General features: G+C 42.2%; 1 protein-coding gene across 1 annotated transcript; it reads right to left on the bottom strand.

Moving 5' to 3' along the window:
• Positions 1–5,075: 5,075 nt before the first annotated feature.
• cckb (cholecystokinin b) lies at positions 5,076–19,011 on the bottom strand. The gene is made up of 3 exons (XM_036590405.1): positions 18,928–19,011; positions 17,778–18,013; positions 5,076–5,511 (listed from the first exon to the last, which is right to left on the bottom strand). The coding sequence occupies exons 2-3, from the start codon at positions 18,010–18,012 to the stop codon at positions 5,375–5,377; spliced, it is 372 nt and encodes a 123-aa protein (XP_036446298.1). The 5' UTR covers position 18,013; positions 18,928–19,011; the 3' UTR covers positions 5,076–5,374.
• Positions 19,012–22,457: the final 3,446 nt, after the last annotated feature.

Here is a 22,457-nt window from a genome sequence, read left to right on the forward strand (position 1 = left end):
TTTACAGAGTATAACTAAAGAAGGAGGATAAATCAGTAAACTGGACTGTTAGTGGAAAATGAGTGATGAAAAGTGGAATTTTCTCTAATACTCTGAACCCCGGTGGGCCGCCCAGAAAACACTGATCAAAACACCAGTGGACCACCAGCTTTACCATCAGCTGGCTGACAGTGGCCCACTATCCTCTTACTTTTAGGGCTGACATCGTGTCTTGCATGAATTATTGGCTACATTATAGGATACAATACAGGAGTGGCACCTTTAATGACCCACTGAAGTTCTCAAAATTGGGTATCTAGTACTTTTGCTCCTGTAAGTAATTGTTCTTCTCCGCTCATATGAACATTAACAGCGGTTCTAACTGCTCTTGTTTGTGAAAACTGGAGCCGCTCAGTAAATACGCGAACGCAGAGTCACAGATAATTGATCTGTCAATCATGTGTGGCCGAATCCAATCAGAAGGCCGTCTGCGGTGTTGCGTGTTGTTCTGAGCTGAACGTGCTGATATTTCAGAAACGGTAATGAGATTAACATTTTCTTCATATTGCCTCTATTACATTACAGCTATGGTGTGATTAGGCTCTTATTAAAGGTCAGTGGAGGAGATGACCGCACGCTCAGCTGCAGAATCCTCAGCGCTGTTCAGCTGGAGCTGAGTGGACTGTGTGGGTGGACTGCAGGGTCGGTTAGCACTCTGTACTGTCTCCTTCATGACTGCAGTCACTGCACCATCATATCACTCTGAGGAGCTTCTGCCTCTCAGAATCTCAGACAGCTATTCCTGCTCTGACTGACCATCAAACTGCAGCAGAACTTCAGTGGAGGAGAAACTTCATCTCACCTCACCTCAGCACAGCTCCCTCAGACTGACAGCGGAATGAATTATTAAAATAAAAACGAATAAAAGAAGTTCATAAGGATAAATAAGTCTGAGGTGTAAATATGGTAATAAATAATCTCACCGGACAAAAATGAGTCAGCTGTGACCAAAATGTACCTAATAGCACATAAAACCTCCATGCGCACCAATAACAGCTGCAACTTGATTTGGCCTGGACTGGACGAGTTTCTGGATGTAGGCGACATCAATGTTCAGCCACTGTCGCATCACAGAATTGTGCAGTTCGGCCAGATTTCGTGGAGCCTTCCCTGGTATCTTACTCGTTGTTCCAGGTCGTCCCACAGATTTTCAAGAGGATTCAAATCTGGGGATTTTGCGGGCCGGTCCAGATGTGTGAACACTCCTGAATGTTCATCATGCCGATCAGTCACATTTGCAGCCCTGTGAACACGAGAACTGTCATCTTTAGGTTCCTCGGTAAGATGATGAGCAAAAGGCAAAACCTGGTTGTCCAGCAGCTCAATGTCGGCACTGTGGTTCAAATTTACTGTCACCTCAGCCAAACGACCCCTTTCCACATAATTAAAACACCCCCAGAACATCACAGAGTCTCCAGCTTAAACCACACCTGCACACAGTCCTCACTGAAGGCTTCCTGAGGTCTACGATGAACACGACGCCGAGCATCATTCACTGCACTGAACCACCTCATCTCAATCTATGAATCCCGTTGCACAGCCAGCAGGTATTTATAGCCCAGTCGTCCCATGCAGCGCCATCTGCAGGACCCTGAAGTCACTACCACCTTAAACCTTAATTTTATTTTTGTCTGGGGAGCTTATGAGCGTTAAATGAATATGGATATGAAAAAATACTAATACTAATATTAATAAAACAAACAATAAGGTAAATATGAAAAATTGAATAGTACACCTGAACATGATGAGTCAGAAATCTGTCTGTCTCTCACTCTGTCTGTCTCTCTTTTCCTCTGTATCTGTCTGTCTCTCACTCTGTCTCTCTCTATGTATCTGTCTGTCTTTCACTCTGTCTTTATCTCTCTCTCTCTGTATTTGTCTGTCTCTCTGTCTGTCTGTCTCTCTCTTTGTATTTGTCTGTCTCTCTGTCTGTCTCTCTGTCTGTCTGTCTCTCTTTCTCTGTATCTGTCTCTCACTCTGTCTCTCTCTCTATGTACCTGTCTGTCTCTCACTCTGTCTGTCTCTCTCTCTCTCTCTCTCTCTCTGTATTTGTCTCTCTGTCTGTCTGTCTCTCTGTATCTCCTTCTCTCTCTCTCTCTCTCTCTCTCTGATTGGCTGATTGATCTGTGCTCAGCGCTGCTGTGTGTTGTTTTTGGAGTCGTGTTGGTCTGTGAGTTGTGAAGCTCGTCATGGTTGTGACCTCACTGATCTGATCTCATCCACACAGTCTCGTCTGATCATCACACTCATCTGAACTCCATCATCCTGATATTGATCACGTTCAGCATCATATTTTACACACACTCCAGCAGATGCGCCTGAACCAAACAGACAGTTTTACGACCTTAAAGACGTGAAGATCTTCAGGAATAAAATAAGATTAAATTCACTTCTGAGCTGAATATGAACGCCGACCTTTGACGTCTCCACACGGAATTAATTCCTAAACAAAGGAATATTATGTGTGTGTATGTGGGTTCTTTGTGCTGGAGAACAGTCTCACATGGTTCCTCATGAAGCTGCTTTAGAGAACACTAGGAAGGGGAAGGGGGCTGGGTGGGGGTTTCTAAACCTCTGTAATGAAGGAATAACTTACACTGAAGTTTGTGTAGTTTCTGTGTAATAAGCTTTAGGAGGACTAAAGAACTGTTTTTGTGAATGTGATGTGTAAGTGTGAAGAACCTTTTTAAAGTCCAAAGAACTAAAGGTTCTCAGTCTAAGAATCATTTAGGAATCTTTATTTTTAGAACGTGTGCATTGTGTGGATTTTTTATTAACTTTAACAAAGTCCTTCATGCTCATATATCTCATTTACATCAAAACGTTCTTCAAGGAACCAAGAGCGGTTCTGCTATCAAGTTGCGTTGTAGAGCAGTTCTACAGGGACATCACTGTTATATGGAGTGGAATGTTACTGTGGATCATCTATAAATGCTGATAAAGCTGTTGATCAGCACTGCTGAGTGATGTTAATATAGGTGATGCTTTAGTGCTGATTGTGCCAAAATTGTGCTGTCTGTCCTGCGATGGTCAGTCAGGGTGAATGTGCTGTCCAGATGTCCTTTAGAACAGTAAGAAGGCAGAGAGTGAGTTATTTCCTCACTAGCTCCTCGTGCTCCACTCTTATGGAATCATCTAAAGTAGGTTTTGTGAATGGATGAATTTTATTTTGGTGGACATGTCCCAGGACACTTTGTTTCAGGGTGAAGTCACGTGTAGGTCTGTTTAACCCTGGATCTACCAGACTGACCACAGGCTGGACCAATGAGATGGAGAGGACCAGGAGTGTTTTTTGCAGGGGTGCTAAAACTCATCACTTTCAGGACAAAAACTCGTATCTATGCTTATGTCAATTTTCATTTTTCAGCATGATTTAAATTTGGCAGCTGCCCTTCATGATTTGTGAGAATCCCACTGTGAATGGAGCTGCAGAAACGGGGCGAAACCCTATGAACATCTATTAAAGTGGAGAACGATGTTCTTCCTCCTGTAAAGTTCCCTTTTCTGGTGAGGTTTTGTTCCGATGGTGATGAGACGAAGAGGTGCTGTAACTGTGTTTGTTGAGGTGGCAATATGTGAAAACCCTGGGGTTGGCAGAGTGGGAGGGGCTGGGGTTACAGGGACCCCTAATCAAGCAGCACACTAATTTCAGTGCGGAGGGGATTCGATGTTGAGGCTAGTTTGGGTCTTTGTGATGTATCAGAGCTGGTTAATGAGGAGTCTGCCCACTTCCTGTTTCCCTGTTATGTCAAAAACAGCACTGATGAACAGCAGAGGGCGTCTGTGAGTGAGTCCTCAGTGAACGGGAGTGAATGAAGCTAAACGGCTAAAAACGAAACAGTAAAATCGTTTCTAATCTCTAAAAACACAAAGAAGACACAGGAAACACACTAACATTACTGCTACTGAGTGCTGATTGGTTAACATTACTGCTACTGAGTGCTGATTGGTTAACATTACTGCTACTGAGTGCTGATTGGTTAACATTACTGATACTGAGCTCTGATTGGTTAACATTACTGCTACTGAGTGCTGATTGGTTAACATTACTGCTACTGAGTGCTGATTGGTTAACATTACTGATACTGAGCTCTGATTGGTTAACATTACTGCTACTGAGCGCTGATCGGTTAGCGTTACTGCTACTGAGCGCTGATCGGTTAGCGTTACTGCTACTGAACGCTGATTGGTCAGCATTACTGCTACTGAGCGCTGATTGGTTAGCGTTACTGCTACTGAACGCTAATTGGTCAGCATTACTGCTTCTGAGCTCTGATTGGTCAGCATTACCGCTACTGAGCGCTGATTGGTTAGCATTACTGCTACTGAGTGCTGATTGGTTAGCATTACTGCTACTGAGTGCTGATTGGTTAGCGTTACTGCTACTGAGTGCTGATTGGTTAGCATTACTGCTAACTCGAGTTTTTATTACTCTTCTGTGAGCACTGTCACTGTATTGTAGCCAATCAAAATCATTACACTCTGTGACAGCTCCGCCTTAGTTTCACTGCTTAGCAATTGAGCAACTGTCTGATCTGAACTCGGTTATGTTGTTTTCATTTTGTGTGGTGAGTGGACGCGTGATTTACAGTGAAGGAGCTGCAGGGTTGGTTGTGTTAATGTGAATCCAGTAATTCGGTTGATGGCTGTTGTTTGGTATCCCTATAGGGGGCGCAAGTGTTGGAATAGGGCCGTTTGGTCAGTCGGTTTTATATTACAGTGTAAAACTGGACAATAATGTGTTACAGTTAATAATAAGTGGTTTGACAGCTTTGTGGAAGTACATTAGAGGAAGTTGGGTTCCATCGGTGTCTGAGCTGCTCTCCGAAGCTCTGAGAGCCTTTACTGTTCTGAATGCGGTTCGGTTCATTTCCTTCCATCTGGGCTCCACCTTAAACTACTTTGTAGCCACATCCTTTAATGTGTCCTGCGGTCAGGCTCTTTGTTCTTTCTGCGGTCACCTGCTCCTATTAGAGCTGGTGCTTGTGGGTAATGTAGTGTGGGTGAGTTTGATGGACAGATGGTCAGAGTCCACAGCGTTTAAGGCCAAAGTCGAATGCTGACCTGATTTATTGTAACACATCAGAGAGGGGCGTGGCTTAAGCTGGACTCTTCCCTGGTGACCCAAAGACAGAACATCAACGAAAAACACTACAAAAACGTGGAGAGGAACGTTTCTGGAAAATTTGGCATGAGTGTATATTGCATCATATCAATTTACAAACAAATGTACATCAAATACATCATCATCATCATTGTAAGAAGAAGAAGAAGAAGAATAGTAATAAATATATGATTTATTTGTGACGGTGAGTCGGGCCGCCGCGCTGGTTCCTCATGAAGAGTATTCATACTCCTCAGCACTCCGGCGGCCAAAGTCCATCCAGCCCAGGTAATCCCGGTCTTTTATCCGGTGGTTGGCGGTCAGCGAGCCGGCCTTGCTGTTCACCGTGGAGTTACGACGAACGGAACCTGAGAGAGAGAGAGAGAGAGAGAGAGAGAGAGAGAGAGACATGAGCCCTTAAATGCCTTCAGATGCCTGATTATTTCACTGAAACAGGAGAAACTGGATTCTACGCCTTCAGTCTGCGTCAGTGAGGAGACACTTCATTATTGTTTGAATTTGAACACAAGAGGAAGTGTGTAATTGTGAATGACATCACGGCTGTGATGTTATTTGTGATACGACACAAACTTGAGTGTTCTGTTGCTTTTATACAACAGTTTTTACAAAATAAAGACACAAAATAAAACAAAGAAGTCCGGAATTTCATACTTAATTTACTTTAATGCTGAGAAAACCTTCTGCCAAAAAGTAGTTCCACAACAAATGAGTTGTTGCTGTCCAGTGGTAACAGTTTCCCGCCTACTGAGCCTGTGGAGACCTGTGTACAGTCCAGTATAACTGCTGGACTGTAAGACTCGGCTTCTGTGGTGCAGATGGAGCCACAGAACCGTAGAAATATCAGGTTCAGCTCAGTTCATTTTGTAACAGCCAGTCTGTAAAGCACCTTGTGGCTCATCTTGTTTGCTGAATTGTACTCTGTTCATTTGTCACTGCAGTCGACCAGACAGTTTTTTTATGGTAACAACTCAGAGTCTGATGTGCGTCTGCATTCACTGTCTTATTCAGAGTCGGACAAACGGGCTGCAGCTTATTGTTTTGTTTGAGCACAAATGCAAAACAAAGGTTTGTGTGCATAAAGCTGGTCATTACTGCAATACAGTTTAGTGTAAAAAGCCATGTGTTATCACAAATACCAGCACAGACAGACACTTCTCCACCAATCAGACTGTGAGGGCTGTATAAGGAAAGTCATTTAGTTTCTGTTGAGAAACGACGCAATTTAAACCTGATGGTTTTGCTTTCTAATGGGAATTGGCTCAATGGTTTCCAGTAGAGACCACTAGTTTCCTGTAGAACCCCTTTAGATTAGGAAACCATCAAATGTATCTGGAATCAGCCACTGGTCACCTGTTAATCCAACAGGATCCTTTACACTGTGATATCAACCCATTAATAAAGAAAAAAAACACATTACAGAACCATCAGGTACCAACAGACACACTTAATGGTTTCTGTGGGTTTTTTCAGCAGGGAGCTCCAATGAAGACGTCTGATGAATCAGTCAGTGAAATGAAATATAAATTTCATGATATATGAAATATACTTTCCGAATATTCAGTGTTGGATGTGAATCTGAGTGTAAATGAGTAAAACAGACTGAAATCAAACTTCAACTTTAATTATGATCAACCCTTAAAGCAGCGTTTGGGGAGAGAGCTCAGCACAGAAAACAGGTTATTAAATCATCTAAAATACAAAGATAAAGATTAATAATATCAGCTGTTTATGAGCTGCACAGAGGAGCTCACTGCTGTTTAAAGGCACTCAGAGAGAGAGAGAGGCATATATCTGATTTCTGTCTGAGAGCTGATTAGATCTGTAAGTCAGCCGTGACTCTGAGATGGATGGATGCAGATTTCATCTGTCAGATTCGGTCCATCAGATGAACATCTGCTCCAGATGTTTCAAATTCTCCAAGTTTTCAAAGCTTCCAGACTCTCTCACTCCCTCACGTCTCTGTACATCTGACTGGTGTAACGCAGCGTCTGGTTTCATCGGTGGAGTCTGTGGACGCCTGACCGTGATCGTGTCTGAAACGTTAGGATCTCCTCAGTTCACTCAGCCAGAGACTACTGGATTCGGCACGACACATTTCTAACATCTGACTTTACGTTTGGAGTCCCGAGAGCCTCAAGGCTGATGCTTTAGCATTAGCTATAACACAGTTGCTAAGTTAGCCTAGTTAACCTTAGTAGCTGTAACTGGCAGCTGACAGTAAAACCAATATGCACTTAAGCTCTGAAGTCAAGTGGTCATTCTGTAGTCGGAGTCGGCCTCATGAGGAGCTCCAGGACTGAGCTGAGTTTCTTTATGGTGAAAAAAGTGGAGTTTCTGAGAGTCACTGCTGTCTCAGCCTGAGGTTCACTAATGTTCCCACCACCAAACGTTCTGACTGTACATTTTCCTCTGAATTATGAGCTGGTTAAAAAGACAAAATATGAATGTTGCTACATGTTAGCTAACATGGCTGCTAGCACACTGACGACCTCATCAGGCTGACCTCACCAAAATGCCCCAAACAGTCCAGCAGGTTCTGTCCAGAGTGGTAATTTAGAGGCATTTCTCAGGTTTAGGCTGCAGTTTGAGTTTAACAGTAGATTCTCTTTCATGTGACGCTATTTCAGTGTGCAGCAGTGTTAGCCTGCTTGTAGCCTGGGGTTTATACATAGGACAAATCACATTGTAGTTTCCTCCGGGTGAGAAAACAGTGATTTTCATTTTTCCCTCAGAGATAAACAGCTCAGATGTTTGTGAGGGAGCAGCTCACAGCAGAGTCTCAGACTCAGAGTCTCAGCGAGAAGATTTTACCAGCAGCTTCAGAAGTTTCCTGGCAGCTTTTTGAGGCACCACAGAAATGAACCATCACAGTGAACAGCTCTAATTAACAACTAATTAACATCTAATTAGCATCTAATTAACCTGGATGGCACTCAGAGAGGTAATTTGGGCACATGTTTAACAGCTTGCAGAGCACAGTTACACAGGACGACAGACAGAGGCTCAGATTTCTGCTCTCGTCTGTGCGCCGCTGATGAGCTTCGCGTTCTGCGGATTTTACACTCAGAAGATTCTGTTATTGTTGGGGATAAAATTATGCTGTAAATTTATATGAATTATTTCTCACATTGTGAGTAGAAGTGTATACAGTGTTGAAACATCCTTTGCATTTTTTCATGTTGTTGTTGTTTGACGGCGTTACAAAGAGAAAAAAGTTGAATGTTCAGATTCGAACCTGTCCAGACAGAATATACGATTAATATATACATTGATCATTTATTTTGTATGCACTAATTCATGTGATTATGTAATAATATTTAGACAATTTAGCAGAGTTAAAGGGGTGGAGCTCCTGGATGGTCAGTGTCCAGCACTAGATGGTCCTGCACCTGATTCAGCTCACCTGTTATTTACTGCATTTAGTGGGAGTGTTTTAGCAAGACGCTGACCGTCCAGGACCAGAACTGGACACTGCTTTAAAAATTATTCTATGAGTAAGTCAGTAGTGTTAGCGTAGTGTTAGTGTAGTGCAAGGGTCAGCAAAATGTTAAGAAGAGCCATTTTGTCTAATCTAACCACCTTGGGGGCCACAACATTTTATGTCCATTTTATTAAAGTAATGTTTTACCATCTTGGCTGTAAAACTGTCTCAGTATGTGTTAATGTACTAGTATAGACTAAAAATATAATATAAACGAAAATGCAGACTTACTCTGCTCTGCTTTCAGCTTTAGGTCAGCTGCTTTTCTCACATCTCAGGCAGGAAACTTTTCCACAAAAGTAGAACAGTTTCTTGTAAAATGTCTCTCAACTTTCGACTTTTTACGAGGCTGAAGTCTTTCACCAGCTTCTTGTTCAAATTTTCCCATTCCACCTTAAATGGTGCCTGGGGAGCCAGAATGCAACTGCTGCACCATTTAAGGTGGAACAGGACAATTCTAACAAGAAGCTGGCGAATAAGAAACTGACTTCAGCTTCATTCATTTTTAGTGTTTCAGTTTGTCGTTGCAGATTAAACGTATCAGGAAACCAGCTGGAGTGATTATAAACACAAATAAGTCCATTCGTCTCAAATGTCTCACAATTTATCGATGTTCGTCTTAAATCTCTCTCTTTGCTGTTTCGTTAGCTACTAGCTGGGTGAGATTGTTGTCTGTGTTGCTATGGTGACCAGCAGTCTGTGCTGATCTTCAGGGTTAAAGGGTGAATCAGCAGTTCTACATTAACTCCAGAGTTTATGACCATTTATTGTTAAACTGTGTTGAACGATCAGCAGAGCTTTATTTTACTGTAAAGGAGGATTATTTTATTTTTACCCACAAATCTGATTCTGCTGTGGAGCCACAACAGGGTAGTAAAAGAGCCACGTGTTACTGACCCCTGGTGTAGTGTTAGCACAGTGTTAGCATATCGTGAGCGATCATGTCCAGTGCACACTGCCTTTGATACAGCTCTGTATTGTAAACACTTCAGACGGGATTATCAGCTCTGTTTTGTCCTTTTCTTTTTTGGCTAAAACTGTTTTATGGAAGTTTAAAACTTGACAGCTCAGCAGTTCTGATTTAGAGCTGAAATTACAGACTTTCACTGCTGTTCATGTCAGACAAAAGCCTGATCATAACACTGTCCTCCACACAGTGTTAGCCAAGGTGTGAAATACAGGGGGTCTCGGGGGATTTGGGACCCCCTAATTAACCTCTTGGACATCCTGAATGTCTCAAAATCAAAATTCTGGGGGAATATAAACTATTATGATGTTCTGCTTTCTGTTAGAGAAAAACAGACACTCAAATCCAGATTCAGTGAAGCTGATTGTTTATCTGCTTCCCCCACAATCAGCTTCTGTCTCTGGTGTTCTTAACTAACTAGAGCTGCAGCACTGCTCTGCCTCAGGGTGGCGCTGTAGCAGACTGGTTCACCCAGTTGTTCCTTCATAGCCTAGAAACTGTAACTCTGCCCGGATTCCTCTGAAACACTTTACAATGAGCTGCAGCAGATCTGTAAATCTGAAACTCGCCCTGTTTCCCAAGAGTTTGGAGTGAAGAGTGACTGTTCCTCATTTCTCACACTGAAGACAGAAGAGGAGACGAGGAAGATCTCAGTTACTGTGAGGAAGAGCGCAGAACCGCACTAGAACAGAGACTCTACAGAAGAGGAGACGAGGAAGATCTCAGTTACTGTGAGGAAGAGCGCAGAACCGCACTAGAACAGAGACTCTACACAAGAGGAGACGAGGAAGATCTCAGTTACTGTGAGGAAGAGCACAGAACCGCACTAGAACAGAGACTCTACAGAAGAGGAGACGAGGAAGATCTCAGTTACTGTGAGGAAGAGCGCAGAACCGCACTAGAACAGAGACTCTACAGAAGAGGAGACGAGGAAGATCTCAGTTACTGTGAGGAAGAGCGCAGAACCGCACTAGAACAGAGACTCTACAGAAGAGGAGACGAGGAAGATCTCAGTTACTGTGAGGAAGAGCGCAGAACCGCACTAGAACAGAGACTCTACAGAAGAGGAGACGAGGAAGATCTCAGTTACTGTGAGGAAGAGCGCAGAACCGCACTAGAACAGAGACTCTACAGAAGAACAGCTGATAAAACAAACATTTACTGACACTGAAGCATCAGCACAGGAGCTGCTCTACTGGGCCAACAAGATCATCAGGTTTTAGTTTATTATTACTTTAAATATCGTTCAGAATGCTGTATACTGTGTGTGTGTGTGTGTGTGTGTGTGTGTGTGTGTGTGTGATTGGAGTGTATTAAATGACACTTCACTCACACACACATGAGAAAAATGCTCTGTGAATAAAAAAGTGGGTCAGTTCACTCCGGACACGTTTCTGCAGCATTTTTAATTCTGACAGGTCACAATAGCTACATTATAATCGGCCAGTGTGGACGGAAAAGGCCTCCAGTGTGAACTGGCTGTAGATGAAAGTTTCGGTTCTTCAGTTTGAGGATCTGTTCCTGATCTGAATCTCACTGTAAGAGCTGAATTCACTGAGTTCTTCATGTTAAGGAGATTGTTATTGTACATTTTGTTCATTAGGGGGGCTTTATTTATGTGGTCAGCACGGTGGCAGCGTGTAGTGCCAGCGGTGGGTGGCAAGTGTTGCTGAAGCTGCTATCGGGGGTGTGATAGTGCCACAGCAGATGGGAGACGTTCCACCAGTGGACCCCCACTGAGCATTCGAGTGAGAGTTCTAGACTCGCTGTGACACGTGCAGAATTCACACTGCCCACACGGTGAGCTGAGTGTTACTGTACATTAGCGCTGCTTTCTACTGAGCGCTGTTGTCTTTCGGCCCACATTAGACTCTCAGAGCGCATTTACACCCACAGCACATAAACACTGACCACCTGACCACCTGACCGCAACCCCTCTGCAGCACAGACCCCATTAACAGAGCCTCTCAGTGGGCAGTGAGCTCAGTGTGATGGTGTTTGTGGCTGCAGTAACTCCACTGAGGGACGAGCAGCAGCTTTAATGATTTTAGGGCTGCAAAAAGAGGAGCTGTTTAACCCTCTGGGCTCCACAAATTCACCCGCACGTCAAATTCTCTGTTTCTATATCTGTGTCTGTATCTTTGTGATGATCCAGCTCAGAAATCCAGTTCAAACACTTCCTGAATCTGTAGAGTCGCCCTTTCCATTCCATCTTATCACGAGATCATACGAGACTCACATCCGGAGTTATGAGCCTATGAAGAGGGGCTGAGATACACGTCATCTGCCTCTCACCGTGTGGAACTGGTGGATTGGTGTGTCCGTCTACATTCTGTGTGAAACTGACCAATGGACACTCAGGAAATCACGTAGGACTGACCATCACGCCAGAAACCCTTCATTCTTCATTCAGTCCACATCGGAGACTCATGTGAAACGGCGTGCAGAGAGTTTACAGCTGCTGAAGCTGCTGCAGCGGTTTTGGAAAGTAGTGATGAAGATAACGGAGCATTTAGATATGAAACATATGAGGATCATGATATATGAAGAGCCTTTAAAGGAGAGTTTAAGAAGAGATGAACAAGTCGAGAGAATGAGCTCCTTAGGGTTAAATCAGAGTTCACACCTGAGTTTCCTCTCTCAGTGCGTTATTACTAACCTGCTCAAACCTGTCGGCCCGGCGCCGTCACATAGCAACATAACAACACCAAACACAGCCTCGGGGGGAGGAGGGGGTGACATGATTACTTAAGCGTGAATACTCAATAAAAAATCATTAATGTAAATGTAGCTTCTCAGAGATGAGTTCTGTGTGTGTGAAGATGATGTGTATCATATCTGACCTCTATTAATGGACTCATATCAGGACAAACCTCTACATTTGGGCCATTTTTAAACGCCAGCTGCAGTTTACACTGCATAATAGAGCTAAAAGAGAAACACTCAGCAACGTTCAGAATGGAATATTTTTACATCCACTTCCACTGAAAGTGACATTTTGGCTTCTCCTCTAAAGTTCATGAATTTTTGGACACACGTGTATGAGTTTCATATATTTTGTAGTTTATTCTTTCAAAACCTTGTTTATCTCAAAATAATTATACATTATCAACAATTACAAGTACAGTTTAAGGCCTAATCAATAGATACAGTTCTGTACAGTAAAAATGTTTTAAATCTGTTTATCTGGATTAAGTGAGTAAAAACATTATATAACATTAAAAAACACAAATAATACTGATCACTGTTAAGAATGTGTTGTTTGTCAGTAAAGTGATGAATATGTACACACTTAAAAAGATGGTTCTTCAAGGGTTCTTTAAATGGCTTTATATAGAACCCTCAACACTCAAAGAACCTTTTGCATGATTCAAGAGTTCTCTGCATGGTGAAATGGTTCTTCAGATTGATGGAGAATGTGCTGTAGGTGGTTCTATATAGAACCTTTTTGAAAAGGGTTCTATATAGCACTAAAAGTGTTCTGTGATTGTTACAAGATTAATACTGCCACAATAAAAAAAACCTTTCTGGTGCTAAATAGAACTGTTTTCAAGAACTCTTTAATCATGCAAAGGGTTCTTTGTGTTTTCATGGTCTTATATAGTACCATTTTCTTCACCGAAGAACCCCTGAAGAACCATCTTTTCTAAGAATGTAGGTTAGAAGAACGCAGGTTTGGTTCCTGACTCTCACTGCTCTGGTGTTCTCAGATCTCAGATCTGTTCAGCTCCATCAGCTGATTAATGTAATGACGTATTAATCAGATAAAGCAGGTACTGGACAGTAACTGTAAATACTGTAAGCACTGGACTTCCTTGAGGAGACGGCAGGACACGGCTAAACGGGTCTGTTTGATTGTTTATTTGTTTTCTAATGTTGCTGTTTATGTGATAAACAAACTCGTAACGCGCAGATAAACAGGTTTATGTAAGATCTTAGTCTGTGTAGAGTCGGTTTCCAGGCCTATCCCTCACTCTCCCTCTCACTCGCTCGCTCACTCTCTTACTCACTCCCTCGCTTGCTCAGCCGCTTCGCCGCCCTCCGGCTTCATGTTCAGACCTGCTTCTTTTGGTGTGTTTAGAAAACACCTCGACCTGTGACACTGTTTACACTGACCTGCAGTAACTCTGACTGAGATACATCACATAAACAATAAACACACCGTATTGTGTTGTTAAACACCGTAACTCCTCATCACATAAACAATCGATAAACACACCGCTACACACTCCTCATCACATAAACAATAAACACACGGCTACACACTCCTCATCACATAAACAATAAACACACGGCTACACACTCCTCATCACATAAACAATCGATAAACACACCGTAACACACTCCTCATCACATAAACAATAAACACACCGCAACACACTCCTCATCACATAAACAATCGATAAACACACCGTAACACACTCCTCATCACATAAACAATAAACACACCGCAACACACTCCTCATCACATAAACAATAAACACACGGCTACACACTCCTCATCACATAAACAATCGATAAACACACCGCTACACACTCCTCATCACATAAACAATAAACACACAGCTACACACTCCTCATCACATAAACAATAAACACACAGCTACACACTCCTCATCACATAAACAATCGATAAACACACCGCTACACACTCCTCATCACATAAACAATAAACACACGGCTACACACTCCTCATCACATAAACAATCGATAAACACACCGCAACACACTCCTCATCACATAAACAATAAACACACGGCTACACACTCCTCATCACATAAACAATCGATAAACACACCGTAACACACTCCTCATCACATAAACAATAAACACACGACTACACACTCCTCATCACATAAACAATAAACACACCGCTACACACTCCTCATCACATAAACAATAAACACACAGCAACACACTCCTCATCACATAAACAATAAACACACAGCTACACACTCCTCATCACATAAACAATAAACACACAGCTACACACTCCTCATCACATAAACAATAAACACACTGTAACACACTCCTCATCACATAAACAATAAACACACAGCTACACACTCCTCATCACATAAACAATAAACACACAGCTACACACTCCTCATCACATAAACAATCAATAAACACACAGCTACACACTCCTCATCACATAAACAATAAACACACAGCTACACACTCCTCATCACATAAACAATCAATAAACACACAGCTACACACTCCTCATCACATAAACAATAAACACACAGCTACACACTCCTCATCACATAAACAATCAATAAACACACAGCTACACACTCCTCATCACATAAACAATAAACACACCGCAACACACTCCTCATCACATAAACAATAAACACACTGTAACACACTCCTCATCACATAAACAATAAACACACTGTAACACACTCCTCATCACATAAACAATAAACACACAGCTACACACTCCTCATCACATAAACAATAAACACACCGTAACACACTCCTCATCACATAAACAATAAACACACCGCTACACACTCCTCATCACATAAACAATAAACACACCGTAACACACTCCTCATCACATAAACAATAAACACACCGCAACACACTCCTCATCACATAAACAATAAACACACTGTAACACACTCCTCATCACATAAACAATAATCACACCGCTACACACTCCTCATCACATAAACAATAAACACACTGTAACACACTCCTCATCACATAAACAATAAACACACCGCTACACACTCCTCATCACATAAACAATAAACACACCGCTACACACTCCTCATCACATAAACAATCAATAATCACACCGCTACACACTCCTCATCACATAAACAATAAACACACAGCTACACACTCCTCATCACATAAACAATCAATAATCACACCGCTACACACTCCTCATCACATAAACAATCAATAATCACACCGCTACACACTCCTCATCACATAAACAATAAACACACAGCTACACACTCCTCATCACATAAACAATCAATAATCACACCGCTACACACTCCTCATCACATAAACAATCAATAATCACACCGCTACACACTCCTCATCACATAAACAATAAACAGACCGCTACACACTCCTCATCACATAAACAATAAACACACCGCTACACACTCATCACATAAACAATAAACACACCGCTACACACTCCTCATCACATAAACAATCAATAATCACACCGTAACACACTCCTCATCACATAAACAATCAATAATCACACCGTAACACACTCCTCATCACATAAACAATAAACACACTGTAACACACTCATCACATAAACAATCAATAATCACACCGCTACACACTCCTCATCACATAAACAATCAATAATCACACCGTAACACACTCCTCATCACATAAACAATCAATAAGCACACCGCTACACACTCCTCATCACATAAACAATAAACACACTGTAACACACTCATCACATAAACAATCAATAATCACACTGTAACACACTTATTACCTAAACTATAAGGTGGCGTGTGCTACTAAATATGTATGTATGTTTGTTTTTGTGTATTGAGAAGCAGTAGTGAGTAGTCAGTAGTGAGTCAGTAGTAAGTCAGTCATCAGTCAGTAGCAAGTCAGTAGTCAGCAGTGAGTCAGTAGCAAGTCAGTAGTGAGTCATTGGCAAGTCAGTAGGGAGTCAGTACTTAGTAGTGATTCAGTAGTCAGTAGTGAGTCAGTAGTGAGCAGTGATTCAGTAGTCAGTAGTGAGTCACTAGTGAGTCAGTAGTTGGTAGCAAGTCAGTGGTGAGTCAGTAGGGAGTCAGTAGTCAGTAGTAATTCAATAGTCAGTAGTCAGTAGCAAGTCAGTGGTGAGTCAGTGGTGAGTCAGTAGTGAGTCAGGAGTGAGTCAATAGTGAATCAGTAGTCAGGAGTGAATCAATAGTGAATTGTTAGTCAGTAGTGAGTCAGGAGTCAGTCAATAGTGAATCATAGTCAGTAGTAAGTCAGTAGTGAGTCAGGAGTGAGTCAATAGTGAATCAGTAGTCAGTGGTGAGCCAGTAGTGAGTCAGGAGCGAGTCAGTAGCTAGTCAGTAGTGAGTCAGTAGTCAGTAGTGAGTCAGCAGTAAGTCAGTAGTGAGTCAGGAGAAAGTCAATAGTAAGTCAGTGGTGAGTCAGGAGAGAGTCAATAGTAAATCAGTAGTCAGTAGTGAGTCAGTAGTAAGTCAGTAGTGAGTCAGGAGTGAGTCAATAGTGAATCAGTAGTCAGTAGTGAGTCAGGAGTGAATGAATAGTGAATCAGTAGTCAGTAGTGAGTCAGGAGTAAGTCAATAGTGAATCAATAGACAGTAGTAAGTCAGTAGTGAGTAAGGAGTGAGTCGATAGTGAGTCAGCAGTCAGTAGTGAGTTTCTCTCTGTTTTATCTCTCTGTTCATTTTTCTATGTTCTCTCTCTCTCTCTCTCTCTCTCTCTCTCTCTCTCTCTCTCTCTCGCTCTCTCTGTCTCTGTCTCTGTCTGGTTACAGGCCGTGGCTCAGCTCTTACTTTAACCCTCTGAACGGTTCTGTATGCGGTTCTACTCTTCGGTTCCTCACTGTCACAACCTCAGAACTCACACGTTAGTCTGATAGATACTGAGTGATAAATCTAATAATCGATAACTGAATAATAAGCGATTAACTAAACTCCACAGTTTCAGTCAGTCTGTATGAAGCTGTAATAATGAAGGTGTTCTGATGATAAACTGAGCTGTAAGTGATTCGTGATATCTGATAAATCTGCATTGAGAATGAACTGATAAAGAAACTGACACCCACAATGCCTCATATTTGAAAACCCATAACCAAAATCTCACTAATAAACAGATAATCAGAGTTTTTACAGTAAACAGAAAATTAGCTTATTGTTTAATAACTCTTCCATATTTTCTACCATGTTCTAACTTTATATTGTTCCCAAAATACTATAAACTGTGAATAAAGTGTTGGTTTAAGTTTTGGTGTTTATAGCATTTCAGTCACTGTATGAGTTATTACTAAATAACAGTTATTACTATGACAAGTGACCCCAAACTTTTATATATAGTTTATATTTGTTGTGTAAACACTGATGAGCTGTGAAGCTTTTCTGCTGTGCTGCTGCGTCTGTGTTGTCAGTCTGAGGGTCTAAGGTGACCATGTGAGCGTTGCTGACCTTTCCTGGAGATCAGTCTGGCCAGCAGCTCGCTGAGGTTGGCACGGGGGTCTCCCTGGTCGTCGGGGACGGGCTGGGTTTTGAGTGGGCTGTCGGAGCGAGAGACCCTCAGACCCGCCTCCATCTGAGAAGGGAGAACATCGCCCCCATCCTGCGGCAGAGAGGAGCGCGGGCGAGCGAGACAGGACACGGAGAGAGAGACCAGGAGCACACAGACACCCACAGCACCGTACATCCTGAGAGAGAGAGAGAGAGAGAGAGAGAGAGAGAGAGAGAGAGAGAGAACATAAAGAAAGAGAACAGAGGCACAACAGAGACAAAACAAAGAGAGAATGTGCGTAAAAGATCTGTAACGTACTTGTATATATATATATATATATGTGTGTGTGTGTGTGTGTGTGTGTGTATACTAGTAAGATATTTAGTGTTTTAATCAGTTTCCTCACTTTTCCACAGTGCACTGTCAATAAAAGCTTTATAGTCCTCTATATTGCTTAATATATCATTTATAGTAAAAATGATGATGATGATGATGATGATTACTATTATTATTATTAACATTATTATATTAATCCATTATATTTTCCTTCCAGTCCTGAGTCTCTGACTCTCACAGCTGCTCCAGTGTTTATGCTCAGGTACACCGTGTTTGTGTAGCTGCTCTGATCTTGTGTGTTATGATTATATATTACCTTATATATTATCCTATTTTTCTGCATGATTCTTTTTCATCTGACTCTATTTCTGTTTAGATGCAGATTCACACAGACGTGTCAGGACGTTACAGAGACAGTGAGACTGTGCTGTATGTACAGTCATATTTATAGTTATAGTTATATAGTAGTTTATATATTATATATTAATGCAGGATTTAAACTGTTTAAGTAGTTTTTACACAGATTTCACTGCAGACGAGCACAAACACACACACATACACAATACACACTACATACACACTATATACACATTTAGTAACATCTACACACACTCACTACACACACTCACACACTATACACTACACACACTACAAACAGACTTAGTAACATCTGCACACAACCTGCTGCAGCAGCTCAGATCAGTTAGTTTAGTAAAGAACAGACAGACAGACAAACAGACAGATAGACAGACAGATGGAGAACTGGAGGTTTACCTTGTTGTGGTAGAGGAGCGTGTGCGGCTGCAGGAGAGTGAGGGAGGTGGTTGGTCCTCATGAAGACGAGTGAACGAGGGAGCGGAGTTTATATACACTACTGTGACGCACGCACGCACACGCACACACACACACACACACACACGCACACGCACACACACACACACACGCACACACACACGCACACACACACGCACACACACACACACACGCACACACACACACATGCGCGCACACGCCGAGGGTGTCAGTGTTCCTCTGAACGCAACTCAGTGTAACTAACCGACAGACTGTCAGTGATGGAGAAGATTTCCACTCAGACTGTTATTAAAGCACTGACAGGTTAAACCATATCACACTGTATCACACTGTACTGCACTGTATCACGCTGTACTGCACTGTATCACACTGTACTGCACGGCTCTGTTACTTTACTTTGTTAGCTAGAACACTGTCAGAGGTGTCTGTAATCATAAGTTATAAATCATGTGTGCTTAAAAGTCATGAAGTCAAAAGCTTCTTTCTTATGCCTTTACAGTGGTGGTGATAGGAACCAGGGGTCGCCATGACTACAACACAAATATAGACATTTTATTTACTATCCAGAACCACCAGTGAACCTACACGAGTCTTCTGAGTTTATATGAATGTTGATGATGGAAAATAGTGGAAAATCTGAAATAAGTTTTTTTTGGGGACTATTTTGCCTCACAGCGCCCTGCATGTATCCCTCCACCATGAATGGAGTTTAAGTTCTCTAAACTATCATAAAACAGTGTCTCAGTCATCAGGCAGTGAATTCATAACCATTTCATGTAGGAACTTTCTGTGAGGGAGCTTTTAGAGGTGGACGTCTGGTTCCTATCACCACCACTGTGAACAGTTCTGACTCGGTAAGTTTATCTAGAACAGAGCGTTTCACACCAAACCACTCTGAACTGTTCTGAACCCCTCTGAACTGATTACATCTTAACTGTTTAATTATGCAGTAATTTGTAAAGCTCCCTTTAACAGTCTTCATCTTTAGTCGAGTGACTTGCGGACCTTCTCACCTTGTTAGATGATGTTCCTGGTCATATGAAAGTAACAGTTCAGTGAAAAATGAAACGTATGTTTTTCACTCACTCAGAGACGTTTTTGGTGTCCAGACTTTGCTTCTGTAGTTTTGCACTGCAGCTATGAGGATAACATGGCTAATTAACAGTAGAAGTCAATAATCACCGAAATATATTCTGTAAATACATCCTCAAAAACGTCTCTCGTCCTGCTAAAACTGCAATCGGCTCTCCATGAAGGTGGAGCAGATGTGTAGATGTGGTTTAGGACTCAGTGTGACTCACTGAGAGAGAGAAACAGGAACCAAACCATGTAGCTGAACTGTGGTCAGCTGAGTTGAATAACATCTGAGTTTAGTGGAAAACTGTAAATTTGAACCTCTGCGTTAAGCACAATTCATCATATCATAACATTTAAAAGACTAAATTCTACTTTTCTGTAATCTTCCATCAATTTGTAGTATAATTAAATTAATATTAATCAATGATATGACCTCCAGTGAGCTGAGAGACCCTCTCTGATAGTTCTGATCAGCGATGCGTCCTTCATGACTGAGCTGACTCTTTGTCTTGGCTCGTCAGGTGAAGGGTGTGAGTCGAGTGTTTGTTTAAGAGCTCTGTAGATGTCGTGATGCTGTAGCTAAAGATCCTTCTGGATCTGCTTGGAATGTGTTCCGGCTCCCTGACGTTACCCTCAAACCTGCCGCGTGTTGAGTTATGCTGCGTTTTCACTGCTCCAGCACGTCAATGCGCCGCAATCTAAGTGTCAATTCCGTCAGACGCGGCCGTGCGGTGCATTATGGGTCAAAAAGCTGAGCGGAGCTGAACCTTATGCAAATGAATCTGGCCAACACAACGCATCTAACCAATCAGGAGGCAGCTGGTGTTTGCGTGACTCATATCTGCAGCCCAAGGTACGAAACCTCGGTTCCACTTTTCAAACGTTCCTGCATGACAAAGAATACCAGCGGAAAAAGCTCCTAAATTTAAACACAACAGTTTACCTCCAAAATTTAAAATCCAAGAGGGAAAATTATCAGTTGGATGATAATAAACCAAAATGACTGATGCTGAACTCAAGTGCTAATTAACGACTTATTTCCAATTTAACCTTAATGACTGTGTCAGACTGATGAGATCAGACTCTGGTAGTGTTTTGAGGAGATGCTGAAAGTTCCTCCTGTTTATTCTCCCTGTTGAAGATCAGCTCCTCAGCCTCTCCCCTGTTTCTGCTGCTGTTGCTGCTGTTATCATCGCACTGACAGGTGGGATGTCAACAATATGGCGGCCGAGACAGGTGTGAAAGGTGAAAGGTCACGTTATGTGTCACACCTGCTAAACTCGTGTAGGGCAGCGCGGGGAACAATTTAACACAGACTATTTACATTGTTATAGACGGTCAAGCAGAGTGAGCTTCATTTCTCAGCCACGGTCTCCCACAAAATTCAGAGTGATTGGTCTGCGTTTTAATGTAGTTCTGTTATAACTGAAGTTTGGGGGGAGGAGCATGGCTGAAACCCCTCCTTCTTCCAATCTGGCCAATAAATTCTTCCAATGCCCTATAAATTCACATCCTCACCTTCCGTTCCCGTGATGAAGTGTTCAATCTCCACCGCCCCCCCATCTCCTCCCTGTTCCTCAGTCCTACATCAGTCCTACTACAGCTATGAGGGTCTGGGCTTCTAGCTACAGGCAGAAGCTGCACAGATCTCCAGCCCCAGTTCTCAGAGTTCCCCCCTCCCTCAATCAGTCTCCCTCATACTACCATCACCATGTTGAAGGCACGGTCTGAACTCTTAAAGAGATCTGAGCCAAAGAGTGTTTTCAGGGCAAGTAAGTCATTTTTTCAGCACAAGTTTTTTTCGGTTACTGAGCTGTTTGTGTGAATCACAGAATACAGCATGATGTCACTGTAATCTCCATCTTGTTTCTACAGTGCAGCACCGTTTGGAAGCAGCTGACCAGCTCACAGCAAGTGCAGCTGGGCTTCAGTCCAGCCTCCGCACTGCGGGGTCAGTTCTTACACAGCGTTACAGCTTAGACACCTTCAGCACACAAAGACTAATAAAGCACATTCAGTCTTTTAGTTCCATTTACACAGATTTTAAAGTTGAAAAGAGAAACATCTGAAAATATCTGAGATTTTCTGCTTTATTAGTGTCTTTCAGATGGACAAAAATAAATCTGTCATTGTTTGACACACAGACTCAGTCAGTGTTCATGTATAATTTGATGTGTTTGTATCAGTTGATTCGTCTGTCTGTCTCTTTTATAGATGATAATATGTAATGCAGAACAGCTGGGAAATATATATGAATTATACTGAATTAACTCTGTTTGCACTGATTGATCAGACGTTTCTAGCAGGTGTTAAACTGACCCTCTGTCAGTTACCAGCAGATTTACAAGCAGTACAGTTGGCATTTCCCAGTTTCCAACACAGCATGAAGTTTTACTTTAAATGAAATGATAGCT

The sequence above is a fragment of the Colossoma macropomum genome, unplaced genomic scaffold (genome assembly GCF_904425465.1).
Source record: "Colossoma macropomum unplaced genomic scaffold, Colossoma_macropomum, whole genome shotgun sequence".
NCBI classification, from domain to species: Eukaryota; Metazoa; Chordata; class Actinopteri; order Characiformes; family Serrasalmidae; genus Colossoma; species Colossoma macropomum.

What these genes read in the sequence shown, in the direction of transcription:
- cckb (XM_036590405.1), bottom strand. Translation starts at nt 18,012, where the DNA reads ATGTACGGTGCTGTGGGTGTCTGTGTGCTCCTGGTCTCTCTCTCCGTG. An exon ending in CAGACTGATCTCCAGGAAAG is followed by an intron (nt 5,512 to 17,777) that starts GTCAGCAACGCT and finishes TCTCTCTCTCAG; the next exon opens with GTTCCGTTCGTCGTAACTCC.